Genomic DNA, 23,690 nt, shown 5'->3' with positions numbered 1-23,690 from the left:
TAGTTAATATTTTAAAATATAATGTACTGTCTAACGAGTTGATCAAAGATATAAGACTGTTCATACATTTAGATGTTGTATGTCAAATATATTTTTAATTTTGATTTTATTACAAGATAGATACATTGTACTTTATTTTCACTGACAAAAGTAACTTTGCTGTTTCCACTCATAAAATTACATTTCTATTAAGTTCATTAACATCCTATAAAGAAAGAAATTGTCATTGCTTAAAAGTAAAGAAGCATTAGGATCAAGGATGAATGCTTCACAATCGGATGGAACTTTCCTTAAGGCAATATGTATACGAATACACACAATCTATTCTAGCCAGAAAAGGTTGGATCCCATTATCATCAATGAAATTTAATTCCAAATACGTTTACATTGCTTTTATTTTACTTTGCAGGAACAACATCTATTAGCTGAGCATCCCACTATCCTTGCAACTTTGTCCCCTAAACATATTCCAATGAGTTGACAGAACTTCTGGAAGAGGATTGGAGAAGTATATAGGATTGAAGGACACAAAAAAAATTTCCACTAAGTGAACAGAAAGCTGCTAATCAGATCTCATTCCCTACTTTTATTGTAGTATTTCTCTTTGTACAAATAATATAGTGCACTGTTAAAGGGTCTAAAACCTACTTTAATAATCTTATAGTAAGTCCAATTTACTTTTGAAACTATGGTAATCAAGACTGTAATTTTCGTTCATGTTGAAAAATACAAACTAATGAAAATGGTTTAATTCCAAAATGGCATGCTTCATAGTTCAGGAGGTGTGCAGATCACTGAAGCAACATATAACTTTAATCAGTAATGTTTTAAACTGAAGCCTCTTGCACATTCAATAAATGTTTGGAAAATCAAACAGGACAATTTGAAACTGATCACAAGAATTTCAATAGGGCAGAATACCTCTGGCAAAGAGCTTGGTACTTTCAGTAAAAACCGAACAGGTGATTTTTAGGCTAAAACAACTGAGCATGAACTAGAGACAACGAAGGAGGAAGCAATCATTTTAACATAAGCAAGAAAACACATAAAACATCTTTGATAGATGTGCCTGTACTCTGGCCCTTAGCCGTACCCAAAAGCTTCCCACTGCCGGAATCACAGAAGAAGGAACTGAACAGGACAAACCTGGGCTGGAACTCCCAAAGGAAGCCTGGAACAAGCAATGAGAGAAAGAGGGGGGGAAAGATTAGAAATAGGCTGGCCAGAGAGACTTGGGAAAAGTGGTTTTATAAAAGGACAATGTTAAGGCAACCCCTCCTAATTATTCAATATACTGTATACAGTATATCTATATATAAATATATACAGTATATATACAACCCCTCCTAATTATTCAATATATACAGCAAAAATGTGATACATACATACACACACACATATATCCATCTCTCCCTCTCTCTCACACACACACACTTCCTCATCTTTTTTTTCATTTCTTCCTCTAACTTATTTCTTTTCCCTCCTTCCCCCCTCAGCATCCCTCCATCGCTTCTCCCCCCCCCCCCACCGCACCCCCACCGCTCCTCTTCTCGCCTCCCTTTTCCTCCGCATTTCAGCGCCCCAAGTTGTCTCTCTCCCTCCAACCTTCCTCTTTCACCCACCCCCCAACTCCTCCGCCTCGTCCCCGATGCCAGACCTGGGCCTTGACACCAGTCCCATCCCGCCCGGGCCCGCCCGTGAGGTGACAGGGGCAGCTTTAAAGGAGTGACCAAAAGATCCGGGCTTGCCCGTCGGAGGAGAACCTCACCGGTCCGTCGCCTCCCTCTTCATCTCATCTCACCCCGACCGAGCCTCCTCCATCCCGGATCCCGATCCCCTTCGCTAAACCCGGAGGAAGGAGACCTCTCCCCGCTCCCGGCCCCGGGACTGTGGGTGGAGACCGGCAGAGCGCTCAGCAGACAGCTAGAGGCAGACGGACCGACGGACGGACGGACGGAGACAGCAGCGGCCTAGTCGCGCAGGCTGCGTTTCTCGGCTTCAAGTAGCCTGAGGAGACCCCAGCTGGCCCCCAAGGCCTCCTTACTGGGCCTCCGACCCCCGGGAGGGAGTTATAAGGGCTCCGGAGCGGCCTGAAGGGGCCGCCCCGCCGCGAAATTCGACCGGGAACCGGCCGGACCCCAGCGCCCCTACCCACTTTCCCCGCTCACCTCCGCCATATTGGGAGCGCTCGGGCTGAGCAGCAGCGATGCGCCAAATGCCCGGATGGGGCCGCTAAGCCAATGGCAGGCCGGCCGGGACTGGGGCTACAGCCGGGGTGGGGAAGGAGCGGGGAAGAAAGCGGCCTCCCTGCCTGGCCGGGCGGGCTGAGGCGAGGTTGCTGCTGCTCCATCCATCCTCCCGGAGGCTTTGCTTACGGCTGCAGCCCCGGGAAGGGACGCCGGATGGAAGAGAAGGGGGCAGGTAGATAGGAACTCCCAGCTCGCAGCCCGGACCCCCGCCTCATAAGCGAAGTTTGGTGGGACCCCTGTTACGGGCCGTGGATAAAAGAACCACGGCGCGGGTCCTCAAGGGACTAGTCCACCTGGTCGGCCCGGCCCGGTAGTTCGAGCACCGCGGCTGAAACGCCTGGCCGCGATGTGCTTAGATAGTAAGTCCCGAGTAGCTGCAGTGACAAGAGTTGGAAGGGGCCGTTTAGGCCGTCGCCTCTCGCCTCCCCCGGGCTGCTTGTGGGGTTCCCATTACAGGTCTCCGACAGGCCGCCTGAGCGCCGCCTCTAGTTGGAGGCGAGGATCCCCGGGAAAGTGTTTCCAACTCCCAATGTTTTCAAAGCATCTCCCGAACCTGCCGCCTTCATCCATCCTAGTGCAGCTACTAAACAAATCGCGTAGTGGCTGACGATGATGCCAGACGCTCAGCCATTAATTCCTGGCTACAGACTTTGAGGAGAAAAAAAAGAGTGGGGTTTGGCCACAAGGTATCCCTGGGCTCACCAATCTAACAAGTTTTTGAAAGTTAAAATTTCCAGCTTTTTTGTTTTACACGGTTGCTTCACTGATGGACTCATTCTGCTAAACAAACAATCCCCTCAACACTGTTACATTACATTTGTATTTTGTGTACAGTGTAGTCAAACTACACTGTATTTACTAAGTCTGTACTACTACTGCTACTGGTTTTTTCTCATCATTCCTATCACCCATTTCCTTCCACTTAGGACTGTATGAGAGTGTAATTTATTGCTTGCATCCTTAAGATTTCTATTAATATTGATTGTTTCCTGATTGCTTATTTGACCCCCTATGACAATCATTAAGTGTTGTACCGCATGATTCTTGGCAAATGTATCTTTTCTTTTATGTACACTGAGAGCATATGCATCAAAGACAAACTCCTTGTATGTCCAATCACACTTGGCCAATAAAGAATTCTATTCTATTCCATTCCATTCCATTCCATTCTTATGGAGTTTTACCAAAAAAGTAGGGGTTGTCGTTTTCCACTTAAAACCCTCTTGTATTTTCCCCATTTGTATTTCTCCCCACAAAAAAATCACTAAGAAAGAATAGAATAAATGTACACAATATATTCTGACAGATTGGGATAAGAGAGCTTTCTTGGGCAGGCTCCAATGATAGCAGTGAGAAATATTACAAATTAATTGCTTTTATGTACAGTATATGCCTCCCAAACAACTTTGAACAAATAAGAGATGAGATGGGGATTGCTGTTAAAAACTATAATACATAACAAAAGTGTTATCTAGAAATGCCTTAAATTCTGCTGCATTGAGCAATACTTGTTGCCAAATAATGTAGCTACGTTGTAGCAGGATGCATAAGTTATTTTCAAATAAATATGCATAAGACAGCTGGCTTATTTCCATATTCAATATACTCCATTTTCTCATGAAATAATGTATATGCATACGTATATACTCATCATACTATTCCATTTCAAGGTAAGCATCTATATAGTGCGTGGGAAAAGAGTATGAAAAGGAATGAAAATGTAGCTAATATGGTAGTTACACAAACCCTACCCTATTTCTCCATACTTTTCAATACTTGCAAGTTATTATTGCTTTAACCTCATCCATATGCTGCTCCATATATATATATATATATATATCCTAAGGAGCCCAAAAGATAAAATCCAATTGGAATACCAAGGAATCTATGAAATTCCTTGCAAAACATGTGCAGCCACATACATTGGACAAACCAATCGAAGAGTAAGTGCACGCATTGCAGAACATAAAAATGCAATTAAAAAAGAAGAAAAGACTTCCTCCCTTGTCCAGCACATTAAAAAAACAGGGCACGAAATTGACTTTGAAAAAACTAAATTACTTTCCAAAACAGAAAATTTATCTAGAAGAATTACTTTAGAAGCCATAGAGATTGAGAAAAAACCCCTTTGCATGAATAAAAGGGATGACACATCCTGCCTACCAGAGATTTGGAAACCAGCCTTAAACAAAAAAACACTTCATAAAAATCACCATGTCAATCCTTCTAATAATTATGATTCCACCAACCAATCATATCACTAAAACATAATCACCCAATCTATTTGCTACATTCAAACCAAATCTCCACCCCCACACTATATACTAGGAAGAAATGACAGTTGCAAACATTCCATTTTTACAACAGCACGAAGCTTGAAACTTCAGCCTGATGATGGTGAATGTGATTTCACCGAAACGTCGCATAGACATGCAAAATATTACACAGGGCAAAACCCGAACTCAGAACAATCTACATATATATATATATGTCACATGTTTAAGCTGAATTTGAAAATTAAGGGAGACTAGGATAGATCTATTTCGGCCTTATTTTGGCCTCATCAGCTAGCCATACCCACTGGGACTTGAACCTGCAACCTTTGCCTTGTAAGGCAGAGAATTATCCTCTAGGCTACAGTATCCAATCCCTATATATATATATACATACATACATACATACATACATACATACATACATACACGTTTCAAACCTCCTGGTTTTGTGTATGTGTGTCTTTGAATCAGTGTTGACTCTTGTCACACATCCTGAGACTAATACTTTCAGTTTTCTTGGCAAAATTTCAGAAGTAATTTGCCATTGGTTCCTCCTAGGGCTAAGTGAGTGCGCCTGGCCCACAGTCATCCAACAGTTTGTGCCTAGATCACAACCACGGGTATGGGTTTTCTATTCTGATGCCTTAATTTCAACATCATACTGACTCTCAAACACACACACACACACACACACACCTCTGTTTCTTTGAGGATCACATCAAATCCATCAGAGGATCGCTTTCTCACTATTCTTCACTCATTTATTATTCCTCCATGTATTTGTTCTACATTTCACTCCTCATTCATTCTTTCTGTTCTGATCCACATTCAACTCAGAGTACTTAGTTATTTTTGACACTTCTCTTTTTGTTTGCCTACTTAGATTTAAGTACTGTACTGTATTCTATTTCCACTGAAATCAATGGATTGTTATGATTCATTTAACATATCCATCTTATTTCCATTTATCAATCAATAGAAGCCCACTCTTATAGGAAGATATTTTGCTTCTTTCAACAAATGTTTCTTACTTCCAACAGACTGAATATTAACCACTATCATTCTTCTAGAATGTACACATTCAACATTTCTTCTTCTATTTTCTATTTTTTCCTCAATATTTTCCCAAAATACATTAATTCATCTACTTGCTCTAGTTATTTTACCATTTCAGTATATATAACTTGTAATAATGCTATTTTCCCTGTCAGACACAGCTACCTATATTTTTGACAGTCACTTTCAGATCCTATTCCTTGCTCTATGGTACTCAATGCAGGTCTTTCAGGTTCTCAGTCAACAATTCAGCATTATCTCTACACAAAAGCATATGTTTATTCCTGTTCCCAGCGAATACACTTCTAACATCACCACAAATATTATTTATACATTTATCCATTAGTATGTTAAGCAACCAAGAGGACATTACATATCCTTGTAGTCCTACAATTTTTTTCCCACCACAGTATATTATTTTTTTCTTTCCAAAAAAATTGAGAAAGAAAATTCAGAATACTGTAATTGCATAATGTATTTTTATAGGAGCCCCTTGAACCCCAAGTCTAAAAGCACCAATGGAAGAGGTGGTGAGAAACTACAGATTTTGGATCTCTATAATAAATTTATTTAACTTATTAAACACATTACATTGCAATTGAATATGTAAACATTTTGAACAATTTATTTTATTTATTTTATATATTAAATTTTTATGTTGTCCATTTTCCCTGTTGTGATAAAACACTAGCTAATTAGAAGGCAAGATAGTATTGATCCCACAAAATGACTTTCCCTATGCAGTACTCAAAATCATTTGGAAACCTCTTTAAAATTATTTTGTTTGTGTGCTTCACTTGAGATCCTGCTTTGGTTGGAGTATAGAATGATGCAATACAGCCATTCAGCTCAGAGTTCACCTGAATCCAATGCACTTTTCAAATTCCCAAAATAACTTTATGAAACATGAAAATATTGACTTCATAGCTTATCCGGATCTGTTACTGGATCAAAATAATGTGGCTCATGGCTATTTAGATAGTTGCATACACAATTTTAGGCACCCTTTTCAAATATGCATGTTTTAATGAATCTGTAAGTAAATGAACATGATCTAAAGTTATTTATACATGGCATATTTCTATAAATGTGAATATTTGTTTACTCTGTATGAGCAGTTGTTTACAGATTCATAATTAGAAAACAGTGAATATGGCAGGTACATATGTTTACATACTCTTCCACTTTTTAACTATTCCCTTGACAAAAATAACATCTTTTAAGTGCTATATTTAGATTTTCTTCCTCTCCTGTTCTGGTATAATTCTTCTTGCTCAGAGATATTAAGTCTTTTGCCCTAATTATATTTCAATTTATTTTTAATTAATAAATCAGTCGATCACATGTATACGGTTTCCCATTTCATGAGAGGGCCTTTTGTTATATTCTAGACTGGAAACTGTGAAAGCTGTACCAAAACTATTATTTCTCTTTCTTGTAATTCATGGTTGATTTGTTGAGATTTGGAGTATTGCTGAAATATTTGCATCTTTTTTGCTCCAGTTTGTTCACTGAATTTTAGCTTCTAGGACATGTTGTCATTTAACTGAATCCATTCTTTCTGCCATTTGTATAATATCTTCTGTGCTAGAACCCCAAAGAATAACAGAACCACTCTGGTGCTTGATGGCTGGCAAGATTTTCTTTTCTTCAAATGTTTCATCTTTTTTTCTCCAAATGTATGTGATTGTGGCCTTTCTCTTTTAACTCATCAGTCCAAGCACTTGGTTCCAAACATTTCAATTTTCTATTACATACTTTAGAGCAATGTTTTTCAACCAGTGTGCCATGGCACACTAGTGTGCCGCGAGACATGGTCAGGTGTGCCGCGAAGCTCAGAGAGAGAAAGAAAGCAAGAGAGAGAGAAAAAAGAGAAAGAAAGAGAGAGAAAGAAAGAAAGCAAGAGAGAGAAAGAGCGAGTGATGGAGAAAGAGAACAAGAGAGAGAGAAAGAAAGCAAGAGAGAGAGAAAGAGAACAAGAGAAAGAAAGCAAGAGAGAGAGAGAGAGCAAGAGAGAAAGAAAGCAAGAGAGAGAGAGGGAGGGAAGGAGAGAGAGAAAAAGACATAGAGGGAGGTAAGGAGGGAGAGAAAGAGAGCAAAAAAGAGAGGAAGGAAGGAAGAGAAAGGAAGAGGGATGGAGAGAGAGAAAGAAAGAGGAAGGAAGGGAGAGATAATTTTTTTCTCCAACCTTTTTTTAGCTCCCCCCCCCGCCCCGCTCAATGTGCCCCAGGGTTTCGTAAATGTAAAAAATGTGCCGCGGCTCAAAAAAGGTTGAAAATCACTGCTTTAGAGTCTAGACAATGAGTTTGTGATACAATGGAAAGAGAGGAAGAAAGGTTTCCTTTTGAGAAACATTCAATGCAAATCACTGTTGTAGAAACATTGCAGTGCTGTAATCTTGCAAAAAACCACTCCAGCATTAGCTACGCTTTTCAGTGGGTAGCTTGCAGTGATTTGTGAGTTTGTTTTGCCAAACTGACTACTTTTTAGGCAGCTCTAGATTATTATTTTTTCCCCTTCGGTCTTTCAAATTTTGTCTTTGGCAGTTCTGTTTAACTTCCATTTCTCACTATGTTCTTCACAATAGAAATTGCTAGCTGAAGTTGTTTCTGCATTTTATATATACCGGTACTGCTCAAAAAATTAAGGGAATACTCAAAATAAGTCATCCTAGATCTGAATGAATGAAATATTCTTTGTTCTGTACAAAGTTGAATGTGCACAACAGCATGCGAAATTGATTGTCAATCAGTGTTGCTTCCTAAGTGGACAGTTTGATTTCACAGAAGTTGGATTTACTTGGAGTTATAGTGTGTTGTTCAAGAGTTCCCTTTATTTTTTTGAGCAGTACAGTTTTCCTGCTACAAGAGCGAGCAATCTCCAAATGCTCATAGAGAACCTCATGGCTATTTAACATAGCACCACAATCATATTCCAAAAGGCTAAAAAGATTAGGTAAAAGTAAAGTTTCCCCACACATGCGTGCTAAGTCGTTTCAGGCTCTAGAAGTTTCCAAAGACTTCTCCATGGTCATGTGGCCTGCATGCCAAAGGTGCATAGAGTGCTATTATCTTCCCACCAAAGTGGCCCCTATTTTTCTTTTCTTTTCCCCCCCAAGTTTTATTTTTATTTTTTTCCTCCATACTTCAAATAATTGCATCACCATAAACAAAGCATAATAAAGAATCACCAAAAAATACCTTCACATAAGAACATAAGAAGAGCCATGCTGAATCAGGCCAAAGCCCATTGAGTCCAGCACAGTGGCCCACCAATTGACCATGGGGATCTTGAGCAGAAAGAGAAGGTAAGACCCTCCCTTTCCCCTGACCCCAACAAATGGTACTCAAGGGAATCCTGCCTGCATCAACCAACATAGAGGTGGCACATGGACATCCGTTTCAATAACCACTGATACCCTTGGCATCCATGAATCTGTCTAATCCTCCCTTGAAGCTATCAACGCTGACAGCGGTCACGACTTCTTCTGGAAGTGAATCCCATAAACCAACGACCCTCTGGGTGAAGAAATATTTCCCTTTATTTGTCCTCACCTATGAGATTTAGGGAGTGCCCCCTTGTCCTAGGGTTGTGTGATAGAGAAAAGAATTTTTTTCTATCCACCTTTTCTATCCAATGCATGATTTTATACCCTTCGATCAAGTCACCCCTTAAACGCCGTCTTTCAAGGCTGAAGAGACCAAGGCGTTGCAACCTGGTATCATAAGGGAGGTGCTTCATTTCCTTTATCATACTTGTTGCCCTTTTTTGCACCTTTTCCAGTTCCATTATATCCTTCTTGAGGTGCGGTGACCAGAACTGTACACAATACTCCAAGTGTGGTCTCACTATCGATTTGTACAGAGGCAATACAACACCAAAAAATAACTTGCTTTGGATTCAATCTAAATCAGTCTGAACTTCCATTATCTTATCACTCAACCTTCCTCTTCTCACTTTAATTTTCTCTTACTTCCTCCACCTTCTATCTCCTACCTTTCTACATCCTCTCCTTTCTTTACCCTTCCCTGAGTGGAATATCTCTAAATTTAACAGTCATTTAGAAACTGGCAGTTTCTTTCTACAAACTTGTAATTTTGGCAAAGCTTTTATTATTATTATATTATTATTATTTTCAATCTGACATTAGAGTTTATCTTGGATGTATAAACTTTATTAGTGCTACCTCCCTGCTCCCGGATATTCTCGTCACCTAAATTAATAATAATACTTCTAATCCTCCCTTTCTTTTTAATCTTTACTCAATCGCTTTCCTAATTAAATTTCTTATCCAACCACACATAAAATTTCATCCATATTTTATAATATTCAGAATTTTATTTGTCTTTAATCTTTGTTGTCAATCTATTCATTTCTGTGCAATCTAGTATCTTCTTTAGCACTTCTTCCATTGAAACCACCTTTAATTTCCACTTTGGGGCATATGCTATTCAGACAGCAGTCACCCCATGCATAATCAAGTAAATTTCTTCTGTTTTTTTTTAATTACTCTGACAATATTCCCAATAGGAATGTCTCTTGTTTTAACTCTAGTTTTTGGCCCAGCGTTTCTTCTAACCATGTTTTAATCAGTCCAATATTTTTTTAGCTTCAGTGCAAGTCCATCACATATGATAAAAAGAACTTGAAATTTGGCCCCTATTTTTCTACTTATATTTTTCTACTTGTGCTTTTGAACTGCTAGGTTGGCAGAAGCTGGTACAAATAATGGGAGCTCACTCTGTTACGCGGCAATAAGGTTGTGAACCCCTGAACTGCCAACCTTCTGATTGACAAGCTCAGCATCTTAGCCACTGAGCCACCCTTCTGAAAAGATTATTTAGCCAATTTATCTGCCAATAACAGAAATGAGTATCACTAGCCAAGAGAGCAGAGGAGACGGTTATATTTGGTCTCTTTGGCAAGGAGATGCTTGTCCAGAGAAGGTGTGGCTACTTAAGAATAAGAAAATCATTGTGAGATAATTACTTTTAAGCAAGAAAAGGGAAAGGAGGGTGAGTTGGTACACTGCAACACACGATTCCTGAAGAACTGCGATCAGATACTCTTTCACAATGGCCAAACCCACACACTGCTATTTATAGCAGCAGCCCTAATTACTGGAGCCCCACCCAACCACAGGTGGCCTCATTTTCTCTTGTAATAATCCTTCATGCATGGATGTGTCATTAATTCTTGTTCAGAATCCAAGGATGATACAGATGATTGATCTCCTGGGCTGTCTGCCAAACTCCCCTCTTCCCTGTCACTCATGCTTCCTTGGTCAGAGGAGGCTTCATCGGCAGATTCCATCGGGAGCAAAACAGGCCTGCGGCATGTGGATGTCTCCCCCACATCCACCTGCACATTCCTTGGGGCAGGAGCTGGGCCAGAGCTAACCACAACAAATATGTATACACAGATCCACATAAACATATATAGTATATGGAGTCCTTTTGTTTATACATACATATATTTCAGTCATAAACTTATTTAAATCTGGGAAGAGTTATAATTCATTTTCTTCATAGGGAGGAAGACAGAAATGACTCCCCTGGGTTTCATAAGGTACAACTGTTTTTTTTAAAGCTTCTAGTCCTTGCCAAGTTTGTTCTCTGTCCATTACACATTCTAGGTTTCAAATCTCAGGGTACAACAGTTGTCTAACTCCTTTGCATTCCACTTTAATGGAGCGGAAACACCTTCATTTGATGTAGATGGAAATCATTTTGAAATTTAAGAAGGGAGTTAACTTCCTATTCTTTCAGCAATGAGCTCCTGATTCATGTAATAAACATTTGTAGAAATGTCAATTATTCAGAATATTCAGAATACTGGCCAATTCATAAAGAGGAAAGAGAGGACTATCGCATTTGTGTCTTCCAACTCAATCCTTTTCACCAAAGTTTACTTCTCCCTTTCCTGTCCAATAAGGGAAAAACACTTAGCTGACTTGATTGAGCAGAAATATTTAGGCAGATTGAGGTTTATTAGTACTTGTACTGGAATTCCCATTTCTACCCTCAACCAAAGAAATCAAAAGAAAACCCAGAATAATGAACTGCTTCCATACTTTAAGAAAACAACATAAATACATTAACCAAATTAGCAGTATTTGTGTTTAAATCAAAGGAGAATGTAGTGTTTAAACCCTCTTCTAAATCCATGAACTAATGCAATTTAACATAGCTAAAATTAGTTGTTGCTTTTTAACTTTTAAGAGCCTCATTATTAACAGATCTCCATTTCCAAATGTGTGACTTCTCTGATAATTACTATAAATATTATTATTTCAAACTCTTGAGTAGAACCAAGAACCTCACAAATAGTCATTATTAACCTCTCTATCCATATTGGATTTAAGTTTGGATTGCGATGGGATTGATGGAAAGGCCCTTTTAAATGCATAACAACATCCTTTTAGTTAGAATAGTATAAGTCACGGCATAAGCATAACAAAACTGGTATTTGTTCATAGTAAGCTTACTAAACTGTTGACATAGGATGCAGAATATCAACAAGGATTGGGAGCTTGTGGTTACTTGTTTGAACTAGGTTAAACATTACAAAATAATGTTTTCTGAGCTGCCTACACCTTGGCACATCAAGTTATTTCTCAGCTAACTGAAGTACTATATTGCAACATAAGTGTAGCTTGATATATAAAACTAATTATTTTACACTCCAGTGCATAAAATATACTGCTCAAAAAATTAAAGGGAACACTCAAAGAACACATCTTAGATCTGAATGAATGAAATATTCTCATTGAATACTTTGTTCCGTACAAAGTTGAATGTGCACAACAGCATGTGAAATTGATTGTCAATCAGCGTTGCTTCCTAAGTGGACAGTTTGATTTCACAGAAGTTTGATTTACTCAGAGTTATATTGTGTTGTTTAAGTGTTCCGTTTATTTTTTTGAGCAGTGTACTTTTGGATTAGAAAGGATAGAAAAACCAGCAGATAGTAGTTCTTTAAATAAAGCACAAAAGCAGAGGATGCATTCCATATTATGGGAAATCATGATGCAACATCCAGGGAACAGCCAGTCTTACACATAATAATAATAATAATAATAATAATAATAATAATAATAATAACAACAACAACAACAACAACAACAACAACAGAGTTCGACGGGACCTTAGAGGTCTTCTAGTCTAACCTAGTTCTGCTTGGGCAGGAGACTCTACACTATTTCAGACAAAAACTTTCACTTGAGAGTGCTGAAAGTTTGAATTCCTGGTATTTCTAATCTCACAAGAATGGCTGAACTCTAAATCCTCACCAATGTTAAGATGCACGGACTTCATCTCCCAGAATTCCATTGTATGCTGGCTGGAGGACCCTGTGATTTTGAAATCCACACATCTTCATCGCAGAAGTTGAGAAACACCGGTATATATAGAACCTATCTACGTGCTGGACTGTTAAACCCCCTGTTACTTCCCACAGGATGGCTCTGTTTAGATAAGGCAAGGACACCGGAAATGCGGTCTGTAATGAAAGGCTTCGCCCACTGGATCGCACCCCCCCCCTTTTTTTTGACAGGTGTCATTTACCTACTCTCCTTCCCAGCCAATATGGAAGTCAGCGGAAAAGTTTCATTCTGTCATTCTGGGCCAGATCCTCGGGTCCAAATAGAGACAATAAAGCCCCCCCCCCCTGTAAAACCAACCAACCAACCCTCCCCTTTCAAAAGCTGCTGGATGGAATAGAATCCCAGGTTGCTAAATCTCGCTTTGCAAACCATGGCTAATTGCTCATCCCCTTTTCCCGGTACGTGCCCAAGAGAAATGAGCCAAGATTGGACCTGTCCATTCCAAACCGTTAAGTTTAGAACAGGCCTCTGTCACCTCGGTTCATTTGGAAAAAACGCAGTGTGTGTGTGTGTTTGTCAAGTCACCCGGCAGATCCAAATATATGTATGCCACCCCGAGTCTGCGGAGAGGGGCGGCATACAAATCTAAATAATAAATAAATAAATAAATAAAATAAATAAATAAATATGGGAGGGAACTCACTGCTTATATATATATTTGTGTGTGTGTGTATGTGTGTATACACTGCTCCAAAAAATAAAGGGAACACTTAAACAATATATATATATATATTGTTTATATATATATATATAACTATATATATATAACTATATATATATATAACGATATATATAACGATATATATATATAACGATATATATATATATATAACTATAAGTAAACTAAACTATAACTAAACTATATATGTATGTATGTATGTATGTATGTACAGTATGTATGTATGTATGTATGTATGTATGTATGTATTTAAAACTCCAAGTAAATCAAACTTCTGTGAAATCAAGCTGTCCACTTAGGAAGCAACACTGATTGACAAGCCAATTTCACATGCTGCTGTGCACATTCGACTTCTTACAGAATAAAATATTCAATGAGAATATTTCATATCGAGATCCAGGTGTCCTTTGAGTGTTTCCTTTATTGTTTTGAACATGATATGTACAGTATGTATGTACAGGGGGTGGACAAAAAAATGGGAACATTTGATTTTTTGGCATAATGCTTGAACATGTTCAAATCAATCAAAACGTAACATATTTTAATGGTTTTTTTTTTGTAATTCTGTTATTTGATATGTTTTTTAAACTACCTTTTTTTTTGAACAGAAATTATTATTAGTATATATTATTATGTACTAATAATAGAGAAATATTAGGACAGGGACGGTAGGCACGCTGGTAGACTTATGCACCTTATTGACTTTACTAGGAATCGGATGAGGTATGTATGTATATATGTATGCATGCATTTATGTATGTATGTATGTATGTATGTATGTATGTATGTATGTATGTATGTATGTATTTGCTGCGGCGCAGCGCATAAGATGCACCCCTTAACAATGGCTTGAAATACTTCTGAGTGTTGAAGTTTAGGGCGGGCCTGCTTTATTTCCCTTGCACCTTTTTTTTTTTTTGCTATCCATCATAAATGGGCGCGCCCTTTCTTGCGTCAGGGCTGCTGGATCCCGTCAAGTACCGAATCTCCCTCCGCTCACCTCTCAAAATCCCGTGTCTTTCCCCGGCGTCCTAGCCTAGCCGTTCCCAAAACAAGAAGGAGGGGAGAGATCGGACGGTTCTAAAAAAATCAACTCTTTCCTTTTCTTACAGCATTTTAATCCTCCGCCCCCCTTCCCCCCCCCCCCCCCGGCAGGGTTTGCTTCCACTTTCATCCTTGGAGAAACTTACCTTTTTTCCCTCGTTTTCTCTTCTGCTTCTCTGCAGCGCTGCGGGTTTGCATCCTGGGAAATGAAAGCGAAAGTGGCCCGGCGGCGGGTTGCAACAAGGAGAAAAGTGTTAACGCCTTGGCAGAGCAGAGTAACTTCTGCGGAGGGGGGGGGGGGGGTCTTTTAACAGGAAGTTGCGCGCGTTTCTCCAAAGAACGTGGTCGATCGCGGGGAGAAGGGATTTTCTTGGGGGGGGGGAAGTCTGGGGGATAAAATTATTATTATTATTATTATTATTATTATTATTATTATTATTATTATTATTTGTCAAGCAAGTATAGTATTATAGCACATATTAACATAACATAAGTAGAACATAGTAATAGAAAGGATAATAAGACAGTAGGACAGGGACGTTAGGCACAAAAGTGCACTTATGCACGCCCCTTACAGACCTCTTAGCAAAGGGGAGAGGTCGATTGTAGATAATGTAAGGTTGAAGATTTTGGGTTTGGGGTCAGGTAATGAGTTCCAGGCGTTGACCACTCTATTGCTGAAATCGTATTTTCTGCAGTCAAGTTTGGAGCGATTTACATTCAGTTTGTATCTATTATGTGCTCTTGTGTTGTTGTTGTTAAAGGTGAAGTAGTAATGCATACAATAAAGCGGTTTGTTTTCTGCAGAGGTTTCCAAGTGTCAACCAGCTCCGACCCTGCTTAGTTTTCCACTAATAGTCGTGGTTGGCTTGTAACATTCTCCATTCCAAGATTGGAGGCAAATAAACCCCCAAAGAGGGCTGTGGAAATATTTCCTGACCCCTCGCATCCTGGACATAAACTGTTTCAACTCCTACCCTCAAAAGTTCACTACAGAGCACAGCACACCAAGACAACTAGACACAAGAACAGTCCACCCCCACAATGCCATCACTCTACTAAACAAATAATTCCCTCAACACTGTCAAACTTTTTATTAAGTCTGCACTTCTATTTCTAGTAGTTTTTTCTCATCATTCCTATCACCCATTTCCTCCCACTTAGGACTGTATGACTATAACTTGTTGCTTGTATCCTAAGATTTTTGTTAATATTGATTGTTTCTTCATTGCTTATTTGACCCCTATGACAATCATTAAGTGTTGTACCACATGATTCTTTACAAATCTATATTTTCTTTTATGTACACTGAGAGCATATGCACCAAGACAAATTCATTGTGTGTCCAATCACACTTGGCCAATAAAGAATTCTATTCTATTCTATTCTGGTCTGGTCTGGTCTGGTCTGGTCTGGTCTGGTCTGGTCTGGTCTGGTCTGGTCTGGTCTGGTCTGGTCTAGTCTAGTCTAACTAATAAATCGGGGCTAACCTGTTTGAAATGCCCTCCTGCCTCTCTCTTTTTCATTTGTGTGAATTTATCTGCTATGGAGCAAAAACTTTTTGAACACCACATTTTTTTGAAAATCACTAGTTGCAGTAAGTAAACACATTTCAGTGCCCACAGATGGAAAATATAAAGTTGCTGCTTTTTTCTGAACATCTTTCTATTATATGCAGAAAGAGAAAGCATCTTTTCATTGTATGCAGACGCTCTCCTGGATTGGATAGCAGGTGTACCAAAAAAATAATAATAATAATACAGCCAGCATTCACAAGGACCATATTTTTTCTTAAAGTCACATAAAAGGGCAATCCAGCTGTCTGGAAAAGCATGATGTGAAAATGCAAACCTACCTTAAAGAAATGTTTTTGGTTAACTGAAGATTCACAAAATGATTGGAAGTGATCAAGTTTCCAAGAACACATCAGACAAAATAGTGAAAAGGTTATGGGAAAACTGGGGCAGACAAGGGAATAAGACTATTTAATCACAAGAAAAAGGGGGCACAATCTGAGGTTAGTTGGGGGAAAGATCAGAAGCAACGTGAGAAAATATTATTTTACTGAAAGAGTAGTAGATGCTTGGAACAAACTTCCACAGTAACTGAATTTAAACATGCCTGGGATAAAGGTATATCCATCCTAAGATAAAATACAGCAAATAGTATAAGGGCAGACTAGATGGACCATGAGGCCTTTTTCTGCCATCAATCTTCTATGTTTCTAATCATCAATTATCCCCCTACTTTTCCACAGATATTTGAAAATCTTTCTTGATGAGTTTCTACCTATTAGAACTATTAGTAAATAGGACGTCTCCTTTGATGATTAGGTTTCATAATTCATGATACTTTGTACTCAATCTCTAGGTTCTTGATTCTAGGTCAAAGTATCATGTTTCTGGTAATCTTCCCCTCGCCATTCTTGATGTGGCAGAGAATTTTGGATTCTCCATCAGAAAGGTCCAGACCTGGCATTAAAAATGAGATAATTTTGCTGCAATATATATTACAAGCGAGACATCCCAGCATTTTTCACACTATTTTTGCAGAAGGAATGTAACATGACTCCTGCTGGATTAGATCAACCAGCAAACTTATTTAGTCCAGCATTATGAAGTAGATTAAAAAAATTAAAATAAAATAAAGGGAACACTTAAACAACACAATATAACTCCAAGTAAATCAAACTTCAGTGAAATCAAACTGTCCGCTTAGGAAGCAACACAGATTGACAATCAATTTCACACATGCTGTTGTGCACATTCAACTTTGTAGAGAACAAAGTATTCAATGAGAATATTTCATTCATTCAGATCTAGGATGTGTTATTTGAGTGTTTCCCTTTATATTTTTGAGCAGTATAGTTTGCATATATCAAGAGCTCTGGTGGCTCAGTGATTAGAATGCAGTAGTGCAGGCTATTTCTGCTGACTGCTACCTGCCAACAGTTTGGCAGTTCAGTTCTCAACAGTTCAAGGTTGACTCAGCCTTCCATCCATCCAGGTTGGTAAAATGAGGAGACAGATTGTTGTGGGGCAATATGCTGGACTCTGTAAACCGCTTAAAGAGGACTGTAAAGCACTGGAAAGTGGTGTATAAGTCTATGTGATGTATGTATGTATGTATGTATGTATATATGTATGTGTGTGTGTATATATATATATATATATATATGAGAAAATATGTGATACATATATATATGTATATGTATATGTATATGTATATGTATATTGTTCTGAGTTCGGGTTTTGCCCCGTGGCAAAACCGAAACTCAGAAAAATCTACATACATATACCCGTGAAAATCTACGAACACACACACACACACACACACACACACACACACACACACACACACATATATATATTGGGTTGGGCTGAGAGGCAAAAAGGAGCTGTGATGTTCCTTCAATATACCAGGGTGATTCGACACAAAATGTAACCCTTCCCTGGTACAGAGCTGAAGGGATTGGATACTGTAGCCTAGAGGATAATTCTCTGCCTTACAAGGCAAAGGTTGCAGGTTCAAGTCCCAGTGGGTATGGCTAGCTGATGAGGCCAAAATAAGGCCGAAATAGATCTATCCTAGTCTCCCTTAATTTTCAAATTCAGCTTAAACATGTGACACATACAGATAGAATTGTCGGCTATCAATAAAATTAACTGCCTTGGAAATGGCCCTGGGTTGGGCTGAGAGGCAAAAAGGAGCTGTGATGTTCCTTCAATATACCAGGGTGATTCGACACAAAATGTAACCCTTCCTGGTACAGAGCTGAAGGGATTGGATACTGTAGCCTAGAGGATAATTCTCTGCCTTACAAGGCAAAGGTTGCAGGTTCAAGTCCCAGTGGGTATGGCTAGCTGATGAGGCCAAAATAAGGCCGAAATAGATCTATCCTAGTCTCCCTTAATTTTCAAATTCAGCTTAAACATGTGACATATATATATATATATATATATATACACAGATTTTCACAGGTACAGGTTTGAAGGTCTTGGCATATTCAGGTTTAGAGATTTCTGGCAACGTTTCGACGAGGTCCCACTTGTCATCTTAAGGCTGGTGCTTCTGTCCTTGTTCTAGGGCGATCTATGTCTCACTGTGTTCGCCCTAGAACACTGTTTCCCAACCTTGGCAACTTGAAGATATTTGGACTTCAACTCCCAGAATTCCCCAGCCAGCATTCGCTTCAAGCATTCGCTGGCTGGGGAATTCTGGGAGTTGAAGTCCAAATATCTTCAAGTTGCCAAGGTTGGGAAACATTGCCCTAGAACACTGACCATATATATATGTTTTCAATAATACTCAACAGCTGGAAGGCTAACAGTCAAGACACTAACTTAGTTTCAAAACCAGGCTAGTTCTGATCTGAAACACAAAAATCCTATCATAACTAGTTATAGGAAAATGCAATTCACTTGACCAGTGGCACACACAAAAAACGATTTACAGTCTCTCAACTACTTCCTGAGAATGATGCACTTATTAGATTGAAATATTCTTTATCAATTGTTTGCCTGGTAGTCTAGTATTCAAAGTGTTGGTTATGACCTATAAAGCCCTACATGGCATCGGGTCAGAATACTTGCGGGCTGCATGAGTCCCAGTGACTGTTAGGTCCTACAGAGTCGGCCTTCTCTAGGTCCCGTCAACTAGACAATGCCGTTTGGCGGGGCCTAGGGGAAGAGCCTTCTCTGTGGTGGCCCCGGCCCTCTGGAATCAGTCCCCCCCAAAAAAATTTGTACTGCCCCCACCCTCCTTGCCTTCCGAAAGAGTCCTAAGACACATTTATGGCTTGGGGACACTAGCTTCTAGCCCCCTAGATGACCAATGTGTTGAGAGTAAGTCAATTGAATGGGAATGACTGTCTTTTTATGGGTTTGGGGTGTTTTAGATTATAAAGTTAAATTAATTGGATTTAGGATGTTATACATTGTTCTGTTATATGTTATAAGCTGTCCCGAGTCCTTACAGAGGGGTGGCATAAAAGGTCCAATTAATTAATTAATAATTAATTAATTAATTAATTAATTAAACAAACAAACAATATTCACCATTTATGGTGGTGTGATGTTCTATCATGTTCTTCTTCATTTGAAGACCAATTGATAAGAGTACAAATAACATTTTATGTCATACTAATATTGTATGATGAGATCCAATTTTTACTACTGGTTCTGTGGGCATGGCTTGGTGGGTGTGGTGTGGCTTGGTGGCCATGGCAGGGGAAGGATACCTCAAAATATCCATTCCCAACCCACTCCAGGGGAAGGATACTGCAAAATCTCCTTTCCCACCCCACTCTGGCACCAGCCAAAGGTGCCATTTACCAGTTCTCTGAACTATTCAAAATTTCCGCTACCGGTTCTCCATTTTTGATAGGGAAAAAAGTAGGATACTTCGTCGAAGTATATTAACTGCTTTTTTTCCCCTTTTTCCCTGCCTTCTCAATCCATCTTGTCTTAGCTTAGAAATTGTTAAGAAGATTCTGCCGCAATCGAAATTTTTAGAATCTCAAGAGCAGAGGTGGCCAAACCTGGAGAATTCTGGGAGTTGAAGTCCACAATTCTTAAAGTTTGGAGGCCTCTGCTCAAGAGAGATGGCTGAAACTTATTGTAACAATGTATCCAGATTTAACATTTCCTGGGAATGTTTTGTCTTCCTGGGGCATTTTAAAATTATTCTCCACCATCCATTCCCATCTATTCCAATTTACAGAATTGGATCATGCTATGTTTTATTGAATTAATCACAACTGGTTAGGTATTCACAGAGCATCATATTTAGTGTCAACATTAAATATTTTAAATAGTTTTAAGTAACATTTGTTACACTGAAATGTTATTTATTCTTCTGCCGGGGTGTTTCAACCACCGGTAATTATAGGGTAATTAGTCCAGGAAGACACACACCACACGATAAAAGGAAAACCCAAAAGTTTTTATTAACAGAAAAACAGAAACAGCTCCCTTTTTAAATGTCAAAGGGATTTTCTGGTACACACAAGACACAGGTGAAATGCAATCCAATTGCTCACCCAATAACTGGGAAATTGAGTCCAATTCTAAAGTCCAGAGAGTCCACACACAATCTTGAACAGCACAAAAACCACGATCTTGACGAAACAATGAATCAGATAAACTGCCATGAGCCTAAAACACCAGGCTGCACTTTTATCTGTAGCACTTATTACAGCAGCCCCACCCAACCACAGGTGGCCTCATTTTCTCTTGTAATAATCCTTCAGTTGTGGTCTCCTATGCATCACTCTACGCATGCGTGGATGTGTCATTAATTCTTGTTCAGAATCCAGGGATGATACAGATGATTGATCTCCTCCTGGGCTGTCTGCCAAACTCCCCTCTTCCCTGTCACTCACGCTTCCTTGGTCAGAGGAGGCTTCGTCGGCAGATTCCATCGGGAGCAAAACAGGCCTGCAGCATGTGGATGTTTCCCCCACATCCACCTGCACATTCCTTGGGGCAGGAGCTGGGCCAGAGCTAACCACAACATTTATATACTTAAGGCTTTTTTAGGAAGGCAGCAAATTGCATGATAAGCAATATGTTAAAAATGTATTTAAAAAACCCAATACAGGCTGTCCAATGGCTTGAATTATTAATTTATTTGTTAAATTTATTTGCAAGCCTATCTCACCGTGGAGCTACTCTAGGTGGCTTACAACAGCAAGAAATGAAAAGTGTGTGAACAAGTATGTAGAACAAGAAGCAGTGAAAAAATAAAACAAGCATACATTAACATGATAACAAAGGTGGAGGGCTGGAGAGCAGAGAGCAAGGTGGAAGAGGGAAGAGGGAGAGGTGGAATCTGCCGTCAATCCCAGAACTGATGAATTGATGAATTAAAATAAACTGGCAGAACTTGCTGAGAAACAAACTAGCAAGCCACATTTAAGCTCGGCCTATTATTTGAACCCCACAAAGAATGCTTATGCTCAACGAATCCATCTTATCTGCATGGATGAGGAGCACCCATCCAGGAATTGAAGTATTTCCTCTCTGCGCTGATAGATAGATAGATAGATAGATAGATAGATAGATAGATAGATAGATAGATAGATAGATTTTTATTGGCCAAGTGTGATTGGACACACAAGGAATTTGTCTTGGTGCATATGCTCTCAGCGTACATAAAATAAAATATACATTTGTCAAGAATCATGTGGTACGACACTTAATGATTGTCATAGGGGTCAAATAAGCAATGAAGAAGCAATATTAATAAAAATCTTAGGATATAAGGAACAAGTTACAGTCATACAGTCAGGTGCACTCCCCCCCTGTTCAGGAATTGGTTTAATTTTGGTTTATAGACAAAGGCACCCAAACATTTGTATCAAATAATTATTTAAAATGCTGTTTCTGAAATCTATTCTTATAGTAGGGAAACTCACGCTGTAGAGCAATGTTATTTCTATAATTCTAATTCTAAATTCTGGCATATTCAAGGGCTTTGTTCCATAATACCTTTTTCTTACACTCCCCCATTTTGGGGGGAATTTTGAAACTATTTTTCATTTGGGTTTGAAACAACTGGTATTGATACTACTCTATTAACAAGAATAGCATGAGAATATTTAGAGATGAAAATAGAATGTGTGGACACCTACCGTAGATGTCTGAAATATTTGTCTCAAAAATGTTATGGAAAGTTGTGTTATATATTACGTTGTGTTATGTTTTTTTTAATGTTATGTTATATTATGTTACGTTACGTTATGTTCTGGCATATTCAAGGGCTTTCTTTCCTAATACCTTTTTCTCACACTTCAGATTTGACCATTTTGGGGGGAATTTTCAAACTTTTCAGGCATTCAAATTCACATATTTTTTCCTTTAGGTTTGAAACAACTGATATTGATCCTGCTCTATTAACAAGAATAGCATGAGAATATTTAGATATGAAAAAAGAATGAATCACCTAGATGTGTGGAAGTCTGAAAGATTTGTCTCAAAAATGTTATGGAAAGTTGTGTTATTTCCTATTATGTTATATTATATTATATTATATTGTATATAATATAATATAGTTTGGTATAATATAACATAACATATAATATAATATATATAAAATAATATTAATATAATATAATATTTTATTATAGATGCGCTTCTTAAATTGCACCTAAGTATCATCTTGGAAAGGATGGGCTGTTTATCTTGGAGATCACACCGCTCTCGAGATTTGGGCCGATGACAAATTTCTTGTTTTTGTTGCTGCTTTCACACCTGGTCGCTGGTTCTCCGGAGAAGAGTTACGGTTGCAAAGAGTTAATAATAAAGCACAGCTATTGCAAGAAGCAATCAGGGACAAACGTATCCCGCGCAGATGAGCGCATGTTTAATGTTGGCTTCGTTGGTGGCATGGACTGGGAGTGGGGGGAAAGAGGGGAGGCGGGGATTCCCTCTTCCAGCTGGAGTCGGCAGGAAAGGGGATTCCCCCTTTCAGAACGCTCGGAAGTTCGGGATTGTTCTGAGTGACGTCACAGGAGGGTGTTCGCGGGTTGGAGAGAAGGAGGCGTTCGACGCGCAAAGGGAAGGTCCGAGAAATCACGTTTCCGGCCCTCTCGAAAGCCAAACGGGCATCCCTGCTTCACCTCTCTCCGGCGCCTCTCGCTAGGCCGCTCTCGGTCGGTACTCCGTCCCTTCCAGTCGCCTCTCAGGTGGCACCGGCTCTCTCTCTCTCTCTCTCTGTGTGTGTGTAAAACTGAACTCTCGCGAGGTTTCAAGCGCGCAGGCCATCGCTTGCTGCGGCTCGGAGCGGCGCCATTTTGGGACGGACTGACTGGTGCGAGGAGAGAGCAGCGCGCGCGGAGGGCGAGAAGAGCGAGGCGGCGACAGAAAAAGAGAGAGGAACTTTCGCGTTCGGGGGCTCCCGCTTTTTCTGGGAACTTTGCCGGTAGGTAAGGGCCACACGGTCCACCTCACTCCCCTTCTTACTCTGCAGGCCGAGCGGAAAAAGTAGCGTTTGAAATGATG

General features: G+C 39.4%; 2 protein-coding genes across 11 annotated transcripts in view; one reads left to right on the top strand and one right to left on the bottom strand.

Annotated features, from left to right (window-relative positions):
- The window catches only part of MIER3 (MIER family member 3), a 34,634-nt gene extending 19,747 nt beyond the window's left edge, over nucleotides 1–14,887 (bottom strand). For 2 of the 7 annotated variants that reach the window (XM_070743314.1, XM_070743315.1), the window contains exon 1: nucleotides 14,835–14,887. In XM_070743314.1, the coding sequence (XP_070599415.1) occupies nucleotides 14,835–14,886 (52 nt within the window). In that variant the 5' untranslated portion in view covers nucleotide 14,887. Of the gene's footprint in view, nucleotides 1–1,093; nucleotides 1,172–1,657; nucleotides 1,692–1,768; nucleotides 1,866–2,168; nucleotides 2,375–14,834 lie in introns of those variants that run through there. The other 5 variants (XM_070743316.1, XM_070743318.1, XM_070743317.1 and 2 more) reach the window with 5 other exon arrangements.
- Nucleotides 14,888–23,202: 8,315 nt separating this feature from the next.
- GPBP1 (GC-rich promoter binding protein 1) overlaps nucleotides 23,203–23,690 on the top strand; it is a 46,002-nt gene continuing 45,514 nt past the window's right edge. Inside the window, exon 1 of one of the 4 annotated variants that reach the window (XM_070743309.1) lies at nucleotides 23,203–23,610. The gene's annotated coding sequence lies outside the window, so the exon portion shown is untranslated. The remainder of the gene's footprint in view (nucleotides 23,611–23,690) is intronic. The other 3 variants (XM_070743311.1, XM_070743312.1, XM_070743308.1) reach the window with 3 other exon arrangements.

Source organism: Erythrolamprus reginae, chromosome 2 (genome assembly GCF_031021105.1).
Source record: "Erythrolamprus reginae isolate rEryReg1 chromosome 2, rEryReg1.hap1, whole genome shotgun sequence".
NCBI lineage: Eukaryota > Metazoa > Chordata > Lepidosauria > Squamata > Dipsadidae > Erythrolamprus > Erythrolamprus reginae.
The sequence above is the reverse complement of the archived record's forward strand: the minus strand, read 5'-3'. Positions and strand labels throughout refer to the sequence as shown.